Here is a 23105-nt window from a genome sequence, read left to right as displayed (position 1 = left end):
CCCCAATGGCAGATGAATTTCCTTCTGATGAGTAGTCCTCTCTCGCAGCAGCAAGCCATTAAAAAAAATCCTAACTACCTAGCCATACTATTTTAGTCAGGAGTTTCATACAGGTATTTGGCTAAACCCTGACAAAGTTGTGAAAGTGCAGGGGAAGTAAATGAAGACTGGGCCCATACAAATTTAAGGTATTTACAGTCAAAAGAATGTTACTTAAATGCAGTATCTGTTTTAGAGAGTACCTGATGTTTCATAGTTCTCTTGTCTTCTGCAAGGCTGAAACTGTGAAAACAGTGACATTTGTTCCATCTTAACTGTATCAGAACAAACATGAGGATGCCTGTTGTATGGGAGACATAGTTGTTATTCCTATTTCACAGGAATTAGATGTATTCCTAATGATCCTGGAAAATTAATTCATGCAAAAGAGAGCCAGGTGGAGACTGGTTTACATTGTTTCAGAAGCATTCAGGTTTTACAAACATAGGCTCCCTTAGGTATACATATTTAACAAAAGGAAAAGAATACTGCAAGACCCGGATTCTTTTGTTCTGCATTTACTGACCTTGAATGTAGGAAGATGTGATTTGCAGAGGCTTCCAGCTACAGCAGTAGGTGATGGTGGAAGGTGGCAGCAACTGCCTCTTAGCTGTGTTCCTTCCAGCAGAGTTTTGCTTCTCGGGCTGAAGATTGGGACTTCTAAGGGAGGACAAAAGTCCCCAAAGGGTGGCAGTGTGCACAAGCTCTGTTCTCCCTGTGAGCTGACATCTGTGGTTTTACAGCTTCTCCATTTGGTATGGAATAATGCAGTGTGCCTGACTAAGCTCATATTATTTTGGAAAATGGAAAATCTGCAAGGATCAGATAAAGTCTTGTGTTGCTAACCGTGTGATAGCTGTGCCTCATGATGGTAACTCATCAAGACGAGGGCATGCTTTTATCTGTTTTCATTGTGAACTCTAATGTCACAAGATCTTAAACACTTCGTATTTGGTAGTGCCTGTGTTCATAGTTACATAGTTCAAGCATAATTGGCAACTTTCCTTGTTTTACTTCAGTTCTCATCACTACCCACTGTGGTATAGGCTACTCATAGCATTGCATGGTTTACAGAGTAAATTTAATGCAACATTTGCAGTGAAATTAAATGACCTTTGATGCTAGTATTGGTATTGTAAATTAGAGTCTGGATCTTGCTGAGTAGTGCTAATATCACAAAGAATTGGACTGCTAATGAGTCTCACTGGTTACTGCCTCTCTACATAAGCAAGCGTGGCTGATCTGTGCTCAACACATCATCAGTATTGAAGTGGATCAAACTGTGGGGTCATTGGTTAAATGGTTTCTATATCTGAGATTTGACTTGGGTGCTGGTAGTGTTGTTTTCTTATTGGGGGTTGTGAGTATAGGTCTATGTAGGTCAGGATCACCTACTCCAGACAACTAAGATGATGGTTGTGTAAAATGGGTTTTTACCAAAAAAAAAAAAAAAGTGGAGAGTGGAAAATTAATATTTAGATAAGGAGATGGGAATTAGTGGCATAGTAGGACAGAAGGGAGTCATGCGTTTCAATGTATCAGTAATTATAATGGAAAGATCACTTACAAAAAGTTTTATGGTCATTTTACATCTTAATTTTTAAGTAGATTTGATTGAGGAGTTGCTTATTTTGCAATAAATTAAATAGAAAAGATGCTACATACCTGCCTGTTGAATACAAACTTAGTAAAAGTACAGCTTATGTAATTCTTATATAATTTAAAAATATATACATTTTAAGACGTCAATTTATAATACATTTACATGGCACAATAACATCATGGAGCTGCACTCACACATATTAACACTTCACAGATTAACAAAAGCCATTCATCAGTCTTGTCTGGTAATTTTCTTGTTATGCACAAAACTGTCAGTCATCCTTCTTTTTCTTCTGAACTTGATAATCTTTTCCCAATGCTCAGCTTGCTAGTCTTGCACTTCCTAATAATCAGCAGTTCTTCAGGATCTAAGACTTGGTTCAATGTTCACAGTGTAGTTCAAACAATAAATAACAGCCATAGCCCATTCATGGCGTACGGGAAGAGAGGGTTTTCTCCCTGTGCTGCTCTCACCCTTTTAACAGTCTACCCAGCTGTTATCCTGCGTTCTCTTGGCTATGCAGCTGTTTGCATCTCCCACATACCCTCTTCCCAAAGCAGGGGTTCTCCTTGCCGAGATCCAGCCCTCCTGAAGAATCTCTCTGCAGGATATTTGACACAGTCTACTTGGCTCTTTACTGCCTCAGACACTTCATTTTGAAGTGTTGGTTTGCAGCTGGTTCAAAAGGTTCAGGTAGGCTTTGGATTTCAAAAATCTGGGATATGAGTCCCTTTCCATGAGGATGTACACAGTTTTCTGGGCTTCATCAAAACTTGTGTGAGTTGGGTCTTGAGCTCTTTTGGCTGTTGCTTCCCTCATCTGATAGTCAATATTGATCTGGAAAGTGAAAAACAAATGCCATTGACATCTTAAAAATGTACTCTCCATATCTATCACTTTGTCAATAAACAAATTTACAGCCTTAGAACTCAGTGTGATAGTTCAATATCAGAATTGCAAAATCAGGGAATCTTAATGCTTATATTCCAGTCGTGCACAATAATTGTTACTTGCTATAGAAATGCAGTTTCTTTATGGAGTCAGAATTAATACAACTCAACGATGGAGTAAGTAGAGGAACAACCTCCAATTAAAACAATAGGAGAAATCTTGTGTAGAGTGAGTCTCCAGTTTGAAATATGATCAACATACACAGCTGTAAGTTCTCCAGAATGCCCACATATTTTAAAAGACAAGAAATAATCCAGAGCTCTCCTACTAGCAAAGCTTTCTCTAAGTACCTGACTCCAAACACCAGCAGTAATTCAAACTGGGCTGACTCAGAGCATCATGTGCTGAGCTGCCAGTACCTCTGCTAGTGGTGCTCCCAAGTGCTGGCCTGTGTTGTGCAACTCTGCTTGTGGGTCTGATAGTCTCAAGGCTGAAGACAGTAATGGTGCAAGTACGCTCATAAAAACATGTGGCTGTGTCAGCTTCCAATATAACAGAATGAATGTACAAGCATCTCAGTGAGGCCACACTTGTATCTTCTGATATTTTCCAAAATCCTTCTACTGTAACACTAGACAGATTAAATTTGTACATACCTGTTTAATAGCATCTGCTTGAACAAACTCCTCATAAATCCGCTCTGCTTTGCCATGTAAGTGATCAGACTTGGTTTTCTTGTAATCCTCACAAGCCAACCAGAACTCAATGTTTTCCTCGCTGAACTCTGACTTCAGGAACTCCCGAAAGACACCTTGACCACCTAAAGCAAACACAAATAAATCATCATTTATAGCATGATATTTGTGACCAGGGAGGATAAAATAAATAGCAGGAGCTGTATTCTTATAAAATCTTGCCAAAATACACCGCTCTTCCCTTCTTCAACGTCCTACAGATGCTGTAATATTAAGGGTAATAGGAGTCTTTCTAATTATGTTCAGTGGTTTTTAGATGTAGACCCCCGGGTACCAAAATACATCAACAGATTCTAGTCCTACTTAAATGGATTGTCTTAGGATACTAGTGGACAGAAAATTCCAAATTAAATTGGATGTGTTATACAAGGACAGGAGACCAATCAGAAAGCACTGAATTGAGCTATTTGGGGTTTATTTACTATGCTGGGATTAGGAAATGAAAAGAAACAAAACAAACTTGGAAGCAAAGCTGAGTACAGTAGCCATGTGACACTGAAGCTGTAAGTAACTGAAAAGCAACTGGCCCTTCCCTGGCAGCGTTTGCAGAATGTTATAGCTTTGCCTATTTGGTGAAATTAGACAAAATTTTGTCCTCAGAATAAGAACAAAGTCATACTGGATTAATACACTTACTTTGACTGGCCAAAAGCTTTTCCAAAGACTGGGACCACTGTATAACTTCCTCTGCAGAAAGCCTAAGATGACAAGAAAGAGAAAATTACTTCAGGCAAGAAAGCATGTGGTTTTATTTACATGCTTAAAGGAGAAAACAAAAAATAATTATATTCTGGGATATGTACTAAGTATTTATTAAACTTATGTCTTTCTCATAATCTAACACCCTGGAGGCAAGCCCACATTGAGAAAGATAATCAGAGAGGGAAAAACAAGGAAATATGTTATCCTGAAGTCTGTTCCCAGACAGATGAGCTTTTACTGTAACTATGACCAAATAATTTTGTATCTGTACCTCTGTTTCCGTATTCCTGAAATAAGAATGGTAATATCCTTGCTCCTTACTAAAGTGTGAAGCATCATTTCTTGTAAATATTTAGAGAACAGATACAGTGTACCCCTGAAGAAAACACATTGAACTGAGGTGTCTGCTCTCTCACTGTTCGATGCAAATATACAGGCATCACTAAGAAGAAACTCTTAACTCCATGAACAGTTTCTACTTCCTAGTGTTCATCTCTTTAATATTTTGGAAATTCTAGGCATTATTCTAATATTTGTTGTTCTAGAATTAGTTTAGAAGTTATTAAAATAGTGTACTATGTAGTAATCTAATTGTACTTATATTTTGTTATAACTTAGTGTACTTACATGACATTTCTGGAGTTAGAAGTCTTGATGCCGGGTTCAATATGTGGTACCATGCACTTCAGATAATTTTTGAGATCTGCACCACTGAAACCAATGAACAGACAATTTTGTGATCCATTAAAATTGCAGTTGCATTTAAATTCTACGTAAATTTCTTGAAACTTTTAAACAGAGGCTGACAGTTCTGTGCTGTGACTGAAGTCTGGGAAGTTACATCTCCAAGTAAATTTTTCAAAAGACTAAGAGGCTTCCAGTGTATCCAAAATGTACGCCTGATTACTTAAGGGAATCAATTATTTGGTTTGCATCAGCTCAAGCCATTTTTAATGATGCTATAGTCCTGGGCTTTGAGCAGACTTTGCATTCATTTAGCATAAATCATGGTGCTAATTCTTAATCTCCAAGATTATAATGTTATTTTCACTTCTAATACATTAGCGTTTATATTAAGATATATATACTTACAAAGCCTTTTGCTTCTTTTTGTGGATTTTGCCTTCTGCAAGCTTACAGTCTTCTTTTCCATTTAATTCAGTCATGTTGCTGTGGGGAAAAAAAAATCCTGGCATTCTATTTAACTTTAATGTGAAGTGTCTTTTGCAACGATAATCCTCTGAGCGCCAAATGTCAGTTCACCGACTCTGCTACTGCCTTTTTATTGACGCAGGCAGCCCTGCTAGTTGGTGTGAACAGATCTGTTTATCATGTATCCTCACCACAAACTCTGGAAGTTCCCTTTTTTCAGTGCACAGTGACGTGAGTCTTTTGAGAAAGAAAACAGACAGCCGTGTCTCGTGGTTGAGGTTAAACCGGATGAGACTGAATTAGTCTGGGTTTGTTTTGTGTGTCTGTGTTACCAAAAAAAAAAAATATCCCCTCTAGAGCTTTGAATTCTTGTCCATTTCTGATTGGTACTTTCAAATCACAAGTACTTGTCAGTTCTTCTATCAAATGGGCTGCAAATACTGCAGTTTTGTCTTGACAAAATTCACCTGCTATGTGCCCATGTTCTGAAATTTCATACTTTATAGCTGATTCAATGGGCTCAGGGGAATATTAGAAAAAAGTACTTTAAGATATGCCAGTATTAAGCTTCGCTATGCAACAAGGTATCTACAAGACACCAGTTGCTCTTCAAACAAGAATACTACGTTAAAGGAAATCTGATTTTCACAGGAAAGGGTTTTGACACAGCAAAAACTTATTTAATTTGGTTTAACTTTTCCAAGTCAGATTATTTAGAAGCACACTGCCATATTTCAGGAATGTCTCTATAATTTTAAGTGATTCGACATGTATAAAGATTAAGTTAAAGAGCAGTTGTTTGTAAAGATAATATGGACATTACAATGTGCTTGAAGGAGATTTGCATTCTTCATATATACTTGAATTCTACTGCAAGAAGAAACCATGGATATAAAGCAAGATGAGGAATTAATTGTTACCCTCTATCTGTCTGGGTTGATGATTTATAGGTTTAAGTACTTAATGTCCCTGGGCATCCCAATTTCTGTTGTTTGGTGTTTATTTATTTTTTTTTTTTAGGGGGAGGGGGGAATTTCCAAAGATTTTGTTCTATTACATAATGCATATAACTTTGCTTATAAACAGCTCATCAATGATTTGTACGGGGCTGCATGTGATCATGGTAACTGAGAACTTGCTCACATATCTACAGTTTCATAGTGAGCCGTGATGCAAAGGACTCCAGGAGACTGCAAGCTGGCTGCGGACAGATGTGCACGCAAGGACAGACGGTCTGTCTGCATCACGGTGGTTTTAACCACAGGAGTCGACTGATCCTCTGAATATTAGCAGTGACATAAATGTGTCTGCATAGGTTGTACTGCAGGAAGTGTTTATCTCCACGCTATCAGGTAAATACTGACCTTTGTAAGGCAGAAGTATTTACTAACTGCTCTTAACCCCCCTGAACAAGGCTAAAAAGGAAGAGATGTTATCAGTACCACATTTGTTTTCATACCTAGCATGTGGGTTTTTTTGACGTTCAGCCCCCTCAGTGTCTCATTGTGTGTCTTCAGTTAGTAGCAGTCCCCAGTGAATTACTGGGAGGATTGTGGAGGTGCTGCATCCAAACTCTTCTCAGAAGGGTGCAATAAAAGGGTAAAGGCAGCAGATAAGTTACATCACAGGGAAAATCCCTGTTCTCTACCACATCTCCTCTGTGTTTTGAAGCCTCAGGCTGTAAGGCTTCTTACAGTTGGAACTTACAGTTCCAAGCAGGTGTAAATAAGCACCAGGTAAGTTCTATGAGTCTAAGAGGGACTAGATAGAGTTGCTCCCCTGAAGAACAGGACAGTTTGCTTCTTTGTGGCTACTACCAATACAGGACTGTTGACAATTCGTTTACCAGAGGAGGAATGTCTGTTCTCCATTTAAAATGAAGTTAGTATCTTTACCTTTGTGATTTGTTAAATGTATCAATGCACGTTACAGGTGTTGCTTCAGACCTTCCTCTAGTAACAGATCATCACGTGCTGCTGCATGGACTTCGTATTTCAGCTTCTTGCAATAACTATTGTACTAAGTAAAAAAGGAATAATATTCTTGTCGCATCCAGGTAATGCTGTTGTCACGGAATATGTGAATTATTTTCCAGGTACTTTATTTGCAAGAGGAGACTGGTTATCTGAGAGTCCTCTTCAGTCTTCTAAATCAGTAAGCCCCAGTTTCTGGACTACTGCTGCTCTTTATCCCTGTGCAAAGAAAATCAATGCTGTGTTCACTCTAGCCCATGTCTATTTGTCAACTGTGTAAAGATTCATATAACATTGGCAAAAGTAGAAGTTAGACTTGGAGCTATGAGTATCTGTTTGGAGAAGGGATGAACAATGTGTATCTAGGAAGAAGTGTGGCATCTAAACTTCTAGCTTAGGGTCACAGGAGGTGTAAAGACAATGTAAAGCAACAATGTCCTCACAATCTCCTGTAAGCCTTGCTCAAACACTGCAAAACCAAAGCCTGTTGCATTCAGTGACAGATACCTCAACACGGGAGTTTGATTATTAGTCACATTTCACTTTTTCTTTTTTTTTTTCTTCCACTGTGGACAATTACTTTCTTCCTCTGAGTAACTCTGATCTTCAAGGCATCCTTTTTTCTCTTGATGGAATATTTCACCGACTCTGATTCACTCTTTCTATACAAGCCTACTCATGTTTAAGATTTTATTTGTTAAGCCCAATGCAAGTCACCTGATATCAAGAATGGTAAAAGTATCTACAAGATTTAAGTATGTGTAATTAAAGTGAGAGGGAAAAAAAGAGAAACTATAATGTTAATAGGGATGACAAGATTTTTTCTGTTACTTGAGTTATATTCTGCTTCTGTGGAGCACAGGATACCAGGAAAACACCTGCACATGGAATTTCCTAAATTAAAAATATTTTGCTAACTGTAACATGGTTACTGTAGAGGATCCTGGTTTGAGCAGGAGTTGGACTAGATCCCACAGATGGACTAGATGTTGATCTGCTCCAGCTTGCATGATCCTATTGTTCCAAATACCTGGCTTGACATTTGTAGTGTCAAAAGTGCTACTTATTTTTAACTTCACTTAAAAAATATAATACTCCAAAGTCTTAAGCATTCATTCATGTTCAGGTTTACTCTCCTTGTTTCCTGTACACAGAAGTGTAGTCCAGGCTCTGGTGGAATTTAACATGATACCATGAGGAATAGTTATGTCCTGACCCAGTGGAAAGCTTTTCATATAACTTGTCCTCCTAATTTGCTGGGGGTTTTTTGTTTCATCATAAGATGGTTGGTAGCAGACCTGTTTATTTCATCTCCCACCATCTCAATCTACCTATATAATACTTTGTTCTGTTACTTTCATGCAGAACATGGTGGTTAATTGCCTATTGAAATACTTTCTTGTTTAATTAGTTTCATTCCCTTCTATTATTATCATTACAGAAAGTTGAAAAAAATTTTTTTTGATCCTTAAAGTTTTAGGGTTTATTAGAACAACCCTGTCGTTTGATATAGCACCCTCTTTGTCCTAAGGCTGGCATTGCCTCATTTGACTCTGTCCACTAAAAGCAGAGGGGAGCATTTTTTGCAGCAATTGTAGCACAGCTGGCTATCACCATCTGGTTTTTACTGTTTTCCAGATCTCTTGTAGGTTTGTGATTCATCTAACAGCTTAATGTGTACATAAGAGACTTAATGTGCACAGAATAAACTTGCAAATACTTGCTAGTATTCAGCCTATTCCTGTGCATTGTTTCCCATTCTTTCTGGTGACCACTTGGTAAAGTGAAAGAAAGAAGAAATGTGAGAGAATTTCCAAGATGACAACACTGGACAAGTTTAGGTAAAGCAAAGGGGATAAAAAGTCCCATGAACTCTCTCAAGTCCCACTTGCTGGTGTAAATGATTTCAAGCTTCTCCTTCTGACTTCTGCTTTTAGGCTTCTTATCAGTTGCTCTTGACTGGCCTTACCCTTATTCATTCTGCCTTTCAGCCCAGTTTTGTTTCTGCATGTTACGTTTTGGCTTAGGCAAGCTGTTATCTTCCATGTGTGGCCAATTTTTAGCTTTGCCATACTCTGGTTGATCATCATACACTTCTCTGGAGTTATCTGGCCAAATCTGTGCTTGGGCTGGAGGGCTGAACTCGGGTGCCCAGACGAGCAGTGCTGCCCCACTGGAGAATAGCTGCTGGCTGGTCGTGTAGCTGAGCTTTAACTTAACCGTGAAAACAAGTGATTTCTTTGAAGTGCTTCTGGCTTTTTACATGACCTAAAGAGGTAAACTTACTGATAATCCATCTCTCAAGTAAAAGAGGCACTTAAAGGAAATAGAAACTAGTTTCTATGTGAGAGGAAACTGTTCATTTTACAAAAAAAAAAAGGGGGGGGGGAGGGTGCTTTTGAGCAGTAGGATAATATTTTCTCTAATATCATGTCAGTCTATAAAGGTGTGATGGCATCCATTATGAATTTTCTTTTAGATCTAATTTCTGCTACCAGCAGATGTTTGCTGGAAGGAAATCCTGAAGCCTCCGAGATTAAAATCTTCCCACTGGTTTTAGTGGTCTCGTTCTTCATGTTGGACTGATTTAATTGCAAACTGGGAGTTTTTTAGAAATATTTATTTGGGTTGAGCTTTCAGATGTTTCCAATGTTTGCTTTTATTCTTAATTAATTCAACGGTATTTTTGCAACCAGTAAGGTGCAACCTGGGCTCAATGGCATCAGACTTCTCAAAATACAAGCAACCTTTTATATTTGAAAAACATATGAAGCCTAATGCCAACCTAGAGCAAGGAATGCCACAAGTTAAACTTTAGGTAATAATCTTCCACTTGAAAAAGTCTTGCTGCATTTGTTCTGTGGGCAGTTTAAAAGGAGTAACAGACATATTTAGCTCAATGTTTCAGCCCATGCGTGGACAGAGTCAGAGACTTGACTATGCAGGATGAGTGACCGGAGCTTTCCTGAATTCTGCTTTAGCTCTTTCACTTCCTCAGTATAAAATGGCTTCACCGAAACACTCATGCGAACTGCCAGTTGTGTACAAAATTGCCCTGTCTACTTCTGAACTATCTGGAAAATACTTTCAGGGGGTTTTCTTAGGGGTTCCCCTAGTTTTTGTAGGGGACTTTGTTGGAGTTCTTTACCATGACAGTGAAGGAAAGACCTAGCGGAAGCTCTTGAAATTCCTGTGGAGACCCTACAAGTGAAGCATTCCCTGTTTTTACAGATCATAGGGAGATTAAAGTATAGTCCATTCCCTGCATCCATTCTGGTATGCCTGCTAATTTTGTAAGGAGATTATGACAGGTTTTTCCTTTGTATATCTCAACCTCTAAATATTTCCATGGGCACTGAGCTCCCAGTTTGTGTGACTTTAGCATTGTTACTAACCTCTCTGGCTAATTCATGTGGCTGTTGTGAGTCACCATTAGCTATTGGAACTCTCTATTAAAAAACTGCTGAATAGAAGTTGATCTTACAGTTACTGTTTCTGTATGTCTTTTTCTCAATACTAACAATATTTTATAATAGGTGTTGTTAGCATTAACAATCCTGTTTATACTATAGAGCCAGTGCAAGGAATTATATATGCATATTTCCTGATAGTTCTGAAGCAGGTTTCACTCTGAACATGTATACACAGTAACTCTCTTTTTTTCTTATGACCATTTCTTAATTAGAGTGCAATAAGCTTATGCAGTTTATCAGAAATCAGATCCTTTTCATTGTGGGGCTTTCCATCTAAAATAAATTAACTGTTTTATTTCTGTGAAATCAGGGGACTTTTGGTTCTCAGCCATACTGACTGACACCTGGATTGAAGAGAAAAAAAAAAAAAAAGAGAGCGAGAAAAAAAAATGCAGTGCAGTGACTTTTGGGTGCTGATGGTGATGCTTCCTGTGTCTGATGTTGGGTAGTGCAGGAAATGTGTTCATCACACACCATATGGGAAACACACATATTTCTGATTAACTACTCATATTTTTATGCAGTCACACACTGATGCACTGAACCAATGCACTGTTTCTTATGTGTTACTAAGCAAAATAAAGTGAGAAGAGGGCCTGAGTGCAGTGTGAAGCAGAGTGTGGTCACTGAACATGGAAACATGATATGTGAGCACAATACGAGTTTAGCCTTTGAAATTTGCAGGCTTCAGTTTCACCCGCGTCTTCATGGATAAAAATCGGATGCTTTTTCTCTCATACTGTTCTAATAGATGGTAAAATTTTGTATCCTTCAGTTTTAAAATAGCAAACGGCTTGATTGAACACAGACGGCAAGCTAAAACTCTTGGTTTCCATTTTGAAGATGTTTTTAGGCACTTTTAAATAGGAAAAATATTACCAAAGCTTTAAGTGGTGTTATGCTGTTAAAGACTTTTCTGTAGAATTATAAACAGTTTCAAGTGTCTATTTGATACTTGGTGTTACAAATTTCCCAGCTGAATTATCACATCAGCGCAGGCTTAGATACAGTTTTCAGTTGGACCAAAAAAAATCCTCTCAGGGACGGGTTCATTCAGGGATTGCCTTGTTACTGGAAGCCACTCCAGACACAAGAAGGGTCTGTCCTGCCGATCGGGAAAACAAGCAGATATATTGGGAGACTATCTTGGCTAAGCAAAAAACTCACAACAGACCTCAGATTCAAAAGGCAGTGTAGAGGGTGTGGAAGAATGGACAGGCTACAAAGGAGGAATTTAGAGATGTTGTCCAGGTGTGTAGGAGTGGCTGTTGGAAAGCATCCTGATTAGGGGGGTTATCAAGAAGATGAAACCAGACTCTTACAATGATGTGTAGTAGGAGGATGAGAGACAACAGGTGCAAGTTGGCATAAGGAGCAGTTCATGGATATGAAGAAAAGCTTTTCCCCGCATAAGGGCAGTCAAGCAGTGGAGCAGGCTGCCTGGGGTGCTGGGCCATTGCCATTCTTGAAGATTTTCCAGACCACACTGCATAAAGCTTGGACCTACCTGGCCTAGGCTCATAGCTGATCCTGCTTAGAACAGGGTGTTGGACTAGAAAGCTCCCCAGTTGCTTTTCAACCTGATTTATGCTGAGATCCTATCTATAACTCATGAATGAAACCCACACTATAGAAGTCTTAAGTCAGTTAGAAGAGTCTTGCTTTGGAAAGAACAGCAATTGTAGAAATTAATGCAGATTTCCAACTTGGCTTTTTTGAATGAGAACTGCATACCGAAAGTACATCATTCAAATTACCGTTTCCCTTCTCTCCCTCTGAAAATACTTGCCTAGTGTATAGGTGAAGCAGCAGAAAGTTAATTTAAAAAATGGGAAAAATTAAGATGGCTACATAGTCTTAATTTAAATATATAAACATTTAAAAGCTAGATGTTTTCTGTGATGTTTTCTTAGTACCAGCTCTGCTGGTGATGAACAATGAAAGGAAGAGAGTTTAGTTCCATTTAGTTCCATTTCCTGTCGCTTACTTTGAATCTCACCTGCTGTCTGCTTTGAATTATCAGGTATTAGAATGTGTGCAACAGAAGGACTTTAATTTTCTCATACTTGTTGTTTGATGTGGGAACTTGGCACTTTACAAGCTGTACCACAGGGACAGATGCCATCCATCCTATTAGTCTGCCCGCCTGCCCTTCCATATGCCTTTTGCCTGGTGTACCCTGATAGCACAGTTGAGTCTTTGTTTTCCCTGATGCTCAAGAAGGTTGTTTCCTGCCAACCAGGCTGCCTCCCTCAATCTATTTGACCTCTAAGGCAAAGCCAGTCCTGCTGCTGATCACACAGTGAAACAAAAGCTGCTGCAGAGCTTGGGCTGGCTGGGAAAGAGCTGATATGCTACTAGCATTTAAATAGTTGCTGCTGCGCACACAGGAGCTGCAAAGGGAGTACTGAAATTGGGGAGGATGAAACGAGAAAAGGAGAGGGATCTGAGGATTTGGAGAGTCTTCAGGGGTTTGAGAAAGATGAAGCTAAGCCTGGACAATGAAAGTGCTAGGAAATTCTAGTTTAGTCTGGGGAAGGGTTTTCACTTGCTAGAAGCGTGGTTAGTGTCAGTTTGGTTTAATGAGGAAACCTGTAAGAAATCACATCCAGAGAGTAGTGGTCAATGGCTTGATGTCCAGATGGAGAGCAGCGACAAGTGGCGTCCCTCAGGGGTCTGTGTTAAGATGAGTATTGTTTAACATACTTATCAGTGACATGGACAGTGACATCGAGTGCACCCTTAACAAATTTGCAGATGACACCAAGCTGGGTGATGTGGTTGACACACCTGAGGGGACAGGATGCCACCCAGAGGGATGTGTACAAGCTTGAGAAGTGGACCCATGTGAACCTCATGATGTTCAACAAAGCCAAATACAAGGTGCTGCAGCTGGGTTGGGGCAACCCCTGGTATCAGTACAGGCTGGGGGACGAAGGGATTGAGAGCAGCCCTGCAGAGAAGGACTTGGGTGTGCTGGTGGATGAGAGGCTGGACATGAGCCAGCAATGTGTGCTTGCAGCCCAGAAAGCCGGTCATATCTTGTGCTGTATCAGAAGATGCGTTGCCAGCACGTTGAGGGAGGGGATTCTGCCCATCTACGTTGCTCATCTAGTTGAAGGTGTCCCTGCTTGTTGCAGGGGGCTTGGACTAGATGACCTTTAAAGGTCCATTCCAATCCAAACAGGTCTATAATTCAACGAAATGTCTTTGCTAAAGTGGCTGCTGCTTGTGAACTGCTGACACCTCTGTGCATTTGGGGTAATTCAGCTACCAGCATATAATTCCTGGGAAGAATGTGGGCAAAGGTATTAGTACAGTGCAAGTCTGCTACATTTCTCTGAAGATCTCTTTGATCATGAACTTTTTAGGAAAAGCAAGTTATTTGTAACAAACAAGTGGTTTTATGTTTAACAAGACAAATATTCCTGAATATATTCCGCACATTACCAGTGCCTGTGTTTGGCACCAGTTTTCAGGCGTGCATCATTCAGGATGCCGGTCTGAATGCTCAGCAAAATCTCTGGTGCACAAGCTTGAATAAGAACAGTCTAATCCTTCTCCTTGCAATGTTAGAAACAGAGCTTATGTAGGTGTCTGTGGCGGTATTAAAATGCCCGTCTGCCTCTTTGGGTCCCTAAATACCTGGATCCTCTAAAGTGGGTGGTAAATAACTCTAAATCACACCTAAATTACAGGCCATAGGAAGATGGGCCTTTGTCTTGCAAAACCACCTTACAGTTCCTCACTAATTATTTGGAAGTCTACAGACCTTGGCTGATACGAGAACTGAACATATACTTTGTTCAAAAGAGGAGTTATCATACCCTCAAAATGGATTTTCCTGATACATGTCATTATTAAAACACAAAGTAACTACCATGTCCCACCACTTCCCCAGTAGTGGTGAAACATAATTATTTCAGCCTCGTTTCTGTGACTTCCATAGATGACTAAAGTAACCTTTTCGGCAAAGCAGGCTGTACACTGGGAGGTCTGGAATTCCCCATTGACTGTGTGCTGCATCTGTCAGTACTGCAGTAACGTAAACCAGGTGAGTTTTAATATATGCGACCATTTCCTTTTAATTTTGAAATGAGTTTGAAGGCAAACAGAAGAAAATTCACTGTGCAAACCAAGATAACCAAATCTGGGGGGAAGGTTTCATTTGAGCAGCAGGAAACAGAACCCGCTGAGTTTCATGACAATAATAGTTTTGCTATTAACTGCTGAGCTTTTTCTCTGCTGCTCTGAGTTCCTCTGAAAGCAGTCATCAAAGCTTGATACACATTCTTCTAACCCTGGCCTGAGAAATGGGGCCTAGAAACCACAGTATAACAACTCCCTTCTAATGGCAGCTTTTCTATTGGCTGGCACTGCTAAGGCAGTGCAAAAGGAAGAAAAAAAAAAAGTCTCTTTTCAGTCTTAAGAGTATAAGGTATTTGTTAAAACACATGTATATGTATGTGTATATATAACTTCACATTATCTCTAATAATCCTTTAAATGTACTAGTAGAATGGCTCTTTTCTTTCCCTTCATCATGTACAATATCAGTGTTTGCACCAAATCTGATGAAAACACAGGTGCTAGGAAATATTTGTAGCTCTTTACATGTGTTTTATTATTTGTGTTACTTAAAAGCAGTATTGAAACTTCCAAGTCCTCTCAAATGCAGTTTATTCTTGGTTTTCCTTTAAACCTTGGCAATTTAAAACCTTTAGCACTCAAGCAATGTATTGCAACATGCTGTATTCAGTGATAGAGAAGCACTGGACCAATGTTGATGCTACAGCTAGAAGATAAGAGTAACCCAGTAGATTATTATTCTTTATAGAAGCACAGGTCTGATATTTAGAATTATTTAGGATCTGATTACACCCTCCAGTTTTACCATGAACTCAGTTAATGTAGGAATATCCACAGTAAGTGAAGGAAATGGAAGATGACTTAATTTTTTCAGGTATGACTTTCTAATTTTTTCCTGTTTGTTATTGCGCTTGAAATCCTAACACTTGCTGTATTTGTTGTTTTTTCTTTTCTTTTCTTTTTTTTTTTCTGAAAACTGCACTATGCCCCACTATCTATTTACTTTTAATGAAAAAAATCAAGCCAAAATCAAGCCAAAATCAAATTCATGCAATTTGAATTAGTGGAATGAGACTAATCAATGCCAAAATTTTCCTCCTTAATTGAAATGGTAAGAGACTGTTCCCTTAGCTTGGAAGCTTTTTCTTTTTAGTTGTCACTTCCTTTCTCTCATTTCTGTTATTCAGAAGGAGGAAACTCAATACCAAGCTTACAGTGTGGGTTTTGGTTTTTTTTTTTTTCCTCTCTCTGTTAAAAGGCAAAAATGTGTGGAGCAACAGATAAGTAGTGGAAGATTCTTGATAAAATTTCTCCTAACATTGGAAAATGGCAGGATTTTTCCTGCTTCATGATTGTCTTCCTCCAGTGAATTGCCATGTCATGACACTTATTTTCTAGATGGGTATTGGTTATGAAGATTTTTTTTGTGTGGATTCTTTCCCATGAGAATTTTTTTCCTATTGTAATGATTTTGTTTGGTGACATTTTGCTTAGGAACGTGATTGTGACAGAGTCCCTCTAACATAAACAAATATTGCTGCTTTGAAAATGATAAAATAAGGGTGTCTTATTATTGCTGGGGAAAAAGGTGTTAATCTGACATTCTGCTTGACATGATCACTGTAACTTTGGCCATCAAAGACAGTATAAGCAGAATATGCTAAACAGAAAACTACAATGAACCTTGATGAATATTTAATACATCCTTACCGTATTTTCACGTTTCACGCAAATCAACCTCTAAAGTCAGGTCATAATAAGAGAGACCTAATAAGGTTTACTTGCGTCATTTGAAGTTCAGAATACTGTTTGCATACTGTTCTTTCTTTTAACTTGCTTTTGTCTCCTACTGTAGCAAGATTTGTTTTTTACAAGCCAACCTCTTTCTTTGTGATTCCTCTTGCATTCATTGAATAAGCAGCACCACTTTCACTTGTCATCTGCTTTAGTCTCACTGTGTGTTGCTATGGAACATTCCAAATATTAGGGAGCTGTGGTATAACAGAGCTCAAGGTTCCATGTGGTTTCCAGACACAGAGCAAAACAATTGGAAAAATATGATCTCAGAACCGCTAAGAGACTATCACAGACCTCAAACCATTACAACACATGGAACACATACTTTTAAAAGCTTATTGTTGTATTATTGAATGAGGATGCTGTTTACCTGATCTGTCAGTTGACAGGCTCATTTCAGGACTAGACATGTTTTCAGGCTATTCTAGTATTTCTGCAAATGTCATTTCTGTGAATTTTACTTTCTTGCTTTCACTGGCTCATACTCACACCTCTTTCCTTTTTGCCTGATTTTTTTTATACCTTGTATTCATAAAGAAAAAAGAGCACATGTAGAAGAATCTCTTCAGTGATTTATTCTCTGAAGGCAGACAACCATAAGAAATAACTGAGTACTGTATATGCTTCTTGCATATTTAAGAAATGAAGTGAGAGCTAATGTTAAGACAAAGAAGCAAATAACATAATTGCCTAAAAAGAAAAAAAAAAAAAAATGTATCACCCTGGACCTGTAGTTTATCTGGATTTTTTTTTTTCTCTTATTGTCAGCAACTCTTGCTTCACATCCTTTTTTTTTTTTTTCTATGAAGCATCTCTGTCAGTGCTAAAGAGACCATTCATCTCAGCCATTCTATCATGTTATTACTGCATGTGAAATTCAAGAGGATGGCAGTGTGCAGGACTGTGGGTGAGATAGTGGTAACAGGTGACTGAAACAAAGGCACTGGTAAGAAAGAAAAAAAAATAAAGGAAGAAGAGGGAGAGGGTACTTTTCCCATACAACCTGCAGCTGTGCTGTGGAATGTGTCCAAATCCTATGCTTGCTCTGGTCAACGGGCTTTAGTGAGATGAGGAAGAAGCTGTTACATTCATTTTCTCCCTAAAATTGATATAGCAGAGTTTAGCTTCAAATTTCCTTATGTTCCACAAAAGCTTTCCATGAAAATAACAAAGCAAGCCCAGTACTGTCCTAAACACAAAACTTGCCAGGATATGTAAAATAAGGTTTTTAGAAACAAATGACTCATAGTTTTGAACTTCTCTGTCTTTTGAGGGTGGTAGTAAGATCTACTTGTTTACCATACATTGGCTCCTGGAGTGATACAGAAAATCCAGCCTGCACCAACTCATTTGTTCTAGAATTAATGCCAAAGCTGTAAGACGTTCCTCTCTCCTTTTCTATGAGATCTGGGACTTGCTGCTTGACTCTCAAGAGCACCTGAAGCAGTTGTGGCCACCAGTGCATCTGCAGCTGCTGTCCCTAGGGGGTGGCAAAAGGAAACTACTTCAGAATGAGTGGTTTTCCGCTGTCTGTGCAATGTTTATCAGCCTTTTTCAAAAGGTAACTGATTCCTCTTCACTGTTACAATAGCCAACAAGACATGGTAGGTTTAAAACAACCCCAAAGCCATGATTGTTTGAAATAAACTTGGAAATCTGTCACTTATACAGAGCATCTGCACAGCTGTATCTTGCTGATTCTCATTCCCCTTCTTCCTTCTACATAAATGAGCCCATCTGCCTTTGTTGGGACCTCTGCTGGGTACCCAGCCTATTGCACAATATTTTTGGTAGGGGACAAATGAGGAAGTTTAATGCAGCATTCACAGAACTGTAGGGTCCTCTATAAATACAAATTAGAGACTGTTAAGAACAGTGAAAAACACTGATCTTAATTCAAAAGCAGATAAAAGGAAGTCACTTGGCCATCCGCTCTAAGAAATCTGTGGCACTGCTAGAGTAGCATTAGGAAGCTTATTCATCATTCTCAGTAGACAGACTTTGAATTTTTCAGTGTTTATTTTTATTAGAAAATTCAAATTAAAAACCAATACTTCATGGAATAGCACCTCTATTAATGAGAAAACTCTCTCATAATGAAGTTGAGATAAATTTTCAGGTTCATTATCCGAAGATCCAGCTCAGTCAATGGCCTCTTGCTTCAAACTCACCACAGACCTCTAGCAGGTTCATGCTCATGGCCCTGCTCTGCTATGGATGCCCCAGATTTACACTGAGCCTGCTCCTCCCTATACTGCCATGTGCCATGAGAAGACCACCAAGGTCACCTACAGACACCCAGGTGTGGGTCCCTGCTGCTGTACCCTGCACTGTCACTGCCACATCTGGGTGCAGGCTGCTTGGGACACCAACAGGGGGGATGTTCTGCCTGGGCTCAGCAGAGGTCGTGGTGTCAGTAGAGCAATGTCGTCGTCAATCAGGTTTTGACTGCTGCTGTTCACACTCAAAGGTCTCTTTCCTCCCAGTGACAAATTTTCATGCTTTTTTTTTTTTTTTTTTTTTTAGAGGATGACTCCTTTGTTTCAACTCCTTTGTTTCAGAAGTCTCCTTGTAATTCCATAGTCACTGTTGAACCTACCTGTCGGTGATTGTTGTTTTCTTTAACATAATCAATTTTGAGCAAATACCATGCCAATATTCTTATTTTTTTAACATGTTATCTAAGCCATTCGCCCAGGGTGGGCCATTCAAACATCCTCACAAGGAATACAGAATAATATTGCGCTTGTCCTTGAATAGAATGGGAAAGTGGTTGGAACCAATTTTGCAGAAAAAAGGCAGAATGGTGCCCTCTGAGACCCACTACATTAATAAGCTTTCCTATTTACAGAAGTTCGCTAAGTATAACACTTGTAGACAGTAAGGAATTTCAAAAGCCAGTGTCAGTGCAGACATGATGTGCTTTTTTTTGTTAAGCTCCTTGCTGCACTGATATGCTCTTGCTGTTTTAGCTCAAAGGATGAGCAGGAAGAAGCTGCAAACATTTGTGAGAGGCGAGTTTGCTCAGTTTGGCTGCCTCTGTTGTCATAAAACCTGACACAGGCTTTGATCCAGTACTATCAGGTATAGTGGTACCTACTGCTCTTAGCACACTTAGATAAGTAAAGGAGGATGTACAAACCTCTTGTGAGCTCTTTCTCTGTCCCAAGGTGCTGGCCATGGGTAGTCCTGGGTCTTCAAGGTCTGGGAGTAACAGGAGTTAGTTTCAGAACTAGGGAGCTGGAGAAGGGGCAGTACGTTCTGGTCAGGCATAAACAATTTGTGTAATTTATTTAACAGAAAGTTCTGGTTAGCTCTTGACAATGACTTAGAAAGCTGTATATTTTACATAATGGGAAGAGAGGAAAACCATACTTCTTTTTGAGTAGAACTTAAGTGAAATATTAGGGGAATCACAGCAAAGATGTTTGGACAGTATGTTCTGGTGCATATTGATCTTGAGTCCCAACATATACAAGTCTATATTTGCAATGCAAAAAGGTAGTTGGTTAATTCCTGGAACAACTGTTGATGTGATAACATGGGCCACTCCTAGTGTGACTACTATAGGTTTGGTTTGGGGTGGTGGTGTGTGTGCGGGTTTTGTTTGGTTTGTTGTTGTTTTGTTTGTTTGTTTTGGTCTTGTGTGTTTGTTTTTTGCTGTTGTTTTGTATTTTTTAACCAAAACAAAAACCCAACAAAAACAACAAAACAAACCCAGAATGCTATATGATGCTATGTTCTTTGGACCTGTAAAAGTTGAACTCAGTTGTTTTTTGAATGAGTTTCTCCCTATATCATAATATCTTTGAAGTTTTGTGAAGACATAAGTATCTAAAAGGCTATAAATAGGCTCATAAGACTGTACACATAGTAGTAGTCTCAAATTGGCCAGGCTTAATATGTCCCATAGTCACACGTGAGGCTGAATACTATCTCTTATCCCACTCCTGTTTTCAAAGAGATTTTGTCAAATGCTTTGTGTAGCCCTAAACTTTGAGTCTTTGGAAATTATTTTAATGTTAAACATTAAAATAATTGAAGGAATATGATGAGTCAACTTACAGAAACCTACAGAGAGATGTTTGTCAACCTTTGCAAAACATCATGTGATATTTTACTTTGTCTAGTTCTGGTTTCAAGCAGAAACATTGAAGGACGCTACTTGCCCTTTGTGAGATTTTGATCCAAACTGCCACTTTTTAGCATGGAATTGCCTGAGAAAGCTGATAACATTCTCTTTACATGAGAATTTTATTCCTCCTTTATACTTCCATTTTCTTTTTTTGCCTTGTCACAGAGTTGTCTGCTGTTCTTATTACTTCTCCTTTGACTTACAGAAGACACTAACCAGTAGTATTCTACAACCTGTTGAGTTTATACTGTTAGCAGTTTACTAAATACATCCATGCACCTAACTAAGTATCAAAGCAGATTAAAGACATTTGGAATTGGTGAAAATATGGCCTTGTGGAGACATGAAAGAGGGAAGGAGGTCAGCTTGCCACCTCAAAACAGTTAGAGGAATTTCAACTTGTATATTTTGAATTTGAATACATTTTGTCTGGTTTTGTTTGCCTCATAACTGTTGTGGTATAGATAATTCATTATATCAGCTAGATACAATTTCATTTTTGAAGAGTGTGCAGATGTGCAGCTGAGTGCTTCAATGGATCTTAATCTGTATGTGGTCACCTGTCAGCAATATTTACTGCTACAGCAGCGAGAACAGTACGCGGCAGAGAACAGGAGAAGGAAGTAGATCAAATGTTTGGGAGAAAAATAGCTGAGAAGTCACATCAGAGTGATTGGAAGATAGAGTATGGGTTTTTTGGTGTTGAAGGATATGTAAAAAGAAGGCGGTTTCCCACTACCAAAAAAGTGGTGATCTGTTTAAAAAAGTTTCATTGCCAGCAATATCGGGGTCTTGTGGTTATGGGATGACACTTAAGCGAACTGGGTCTAATTTCTGGGCCTGCTGTGGATTTCCTGTGTGAGTTAGAGCAAAACTTAGTTTGTGTTTGTACCAGTTGCCCGGGCATAGGTGTCTGCTCCCACGTGAGATGTAGTGGGGCATCTGGAAAGTCTAGGCAGCACTGGCAAGTATGATACAGGACCTGTGACAGGTTCTGTGGTCCTCTGAGGTGATGAATGAAGATCAGTGATGCCTGAGATGATGTCAGAGGGCATTATATCACTATGTGGGGGCAACTGAAATGAATTAGCAATCTTTTTTGGCACCTGTAAAATGAGGAAAAGAGTAGCTGCTTCTTGCTCCATTTCATTTCTGTCCTCCCTACTGAAATTGTAAAATAAGCTTTCCAGAGGCTATACATGCTATTAATAGAGCCTCTGTCACCTTTACGTTCCAGCAGTCTTTTCCTAAGAACTCATAAAAATAGTTAAGTTTCTTAAGTAATATCAGAGAGAAAAAACAAACAAACAACAAGGTTGGTGGGTTTCGTTTGGTGTTATTGTGAATAGGGGATTGACAGGCAGAAGAGTAATGTTATGTTCAAGAAAAATTAAATTTAAAGTAGTAGGGATGTCACTTTATTCACTTGAATGGGAGATTTTTAAAAGGTATTTTAGCAATCAATCAATGTAAGCTTTATTAGCAGCATAAAAATATTTTTTTTCTTAGAGATTAATGATTTGCCATCCTTGGTCATTATGGTGAGAGGTTTTGTCCTGTTTCCATCTGCTTTAGACACTGGAAGGCTCCAGTGCTGTGCTCTGTCTTTTGCAAGCATTGCGAACCACAGAGAAACCTTTTTTCCTCTGTTCAGTCTGGGGCATAGCGAGGGCATGGAGCCACAGTCCTAGGTCTCATAAATCACTGCAAGGAAGGCAGAACCTGTAATCATCCATATGCAAGAATGTACAAGTACAAAGTTCTTACACCTGTTTTGGCCACTTATAAGCTAAGTGGCAAGAACAGAAGTCTGAAGAAAGGATTTGTATGGGATTTAGCAAATTTGCTGTAGGTGGCAGAACAACCTAGATCCAGAAATAAACTTAAGGAGAAAATGTAAAATAAACCTTGGCGCAATTTCATGTGAGCAAAGACCAGTTTTGAGTTTTAGTATCAGATTGATAGGATTTCTGCATTTCACATAGCCCTGAGCTAAGAGCTAGTGTTTACAAGGGAATTTTGTCCAGTTTAGATATGTTAAGCCTAGAACAGGAAGGCAGAGCTCAAAAGGTGATTAGTCCAACCCAATGTGGATCTGAAGTGAATTGGTAAGTTTTATGAAGCTGTCAAAGGTACTTGGCCTGGATTTGATTGTCTTGTTTTATATATTTATTATTATTTTTTTTTAAGTGGTTTGCTCAGAGTATGAATAGCCAAAGCACATAGATTTTTGGCAGCTTCAGGCAGACTGACCCTGCATCACAGGGACATTAACAGTGGATTATTTTACCTTTCTATTGGGGGACACTTTTTAAGATGTGTTGTCTCATTTTGCTGTATTGCTTCTTAGGTGATTAAAACCAGAAAAGTATTTTTTTTCCTTCCTTGTTTCCTTTTCTACAGCTTTAGACATGACTACATCTGTTGCTTTCCTTATTTACACTCCCTACTGCTTTACTTGAAAGGTGAATGTAGGGAGAATATGCTTCCTCCATA

At 39.0% G+C, this 23105-nt stretch overlaps 1 protein-coding gene and 1 long non-coding RNA gene across 2 annotated transcripts in view; one reads left to right on the top strand and one right to left on the bottom strand.

Annotated features, from left to right (window-relative positions):
- The window catches only part of LOC309440458, a 95406-nt gene that overhangs the window by 53146 nt on the left and 19155 nt on the right, over nt 1-23105 (top strand). The window lies entirely within an intron of this gene.
- Nucleotides 1593-5302, bottom strand: RGS1 (regulator of G protein signaling 1). Its single transcript, XM_082053649.1, has 5 exons — nt 5083-5302; nt 4618-4701; nt 3925-3986; nt 3190-3353; nt 1593-2479 (listed from the first exon to the last, which is right to left on the bottom strand). The coding sequence occupies exons 1-5, from the start codon at nt 5184-5186 to the stop codon at nt 2294-2296; spliced, it is 600 nt and encodes a 199-aa protein (XP_081909775.1). The 5' UTR covers nt 5187-5302; the 3' UTR covers nt 1593-2293.

Source organism: Streptopelia decaocto, assembly GCF_964273445.1.
Source record: "Streptopelia decaocto genome assembly, chromosome: 5".
Lineage (NCBI taxonomy): Eukaryota > Metazoa > Chordata > Aves > Columbiformes > Columbidae > Streptopelia > Streptopelia decaocto.
This window is presented reverse-complemented; position numbering and strand designations above follow the sequence as displayed.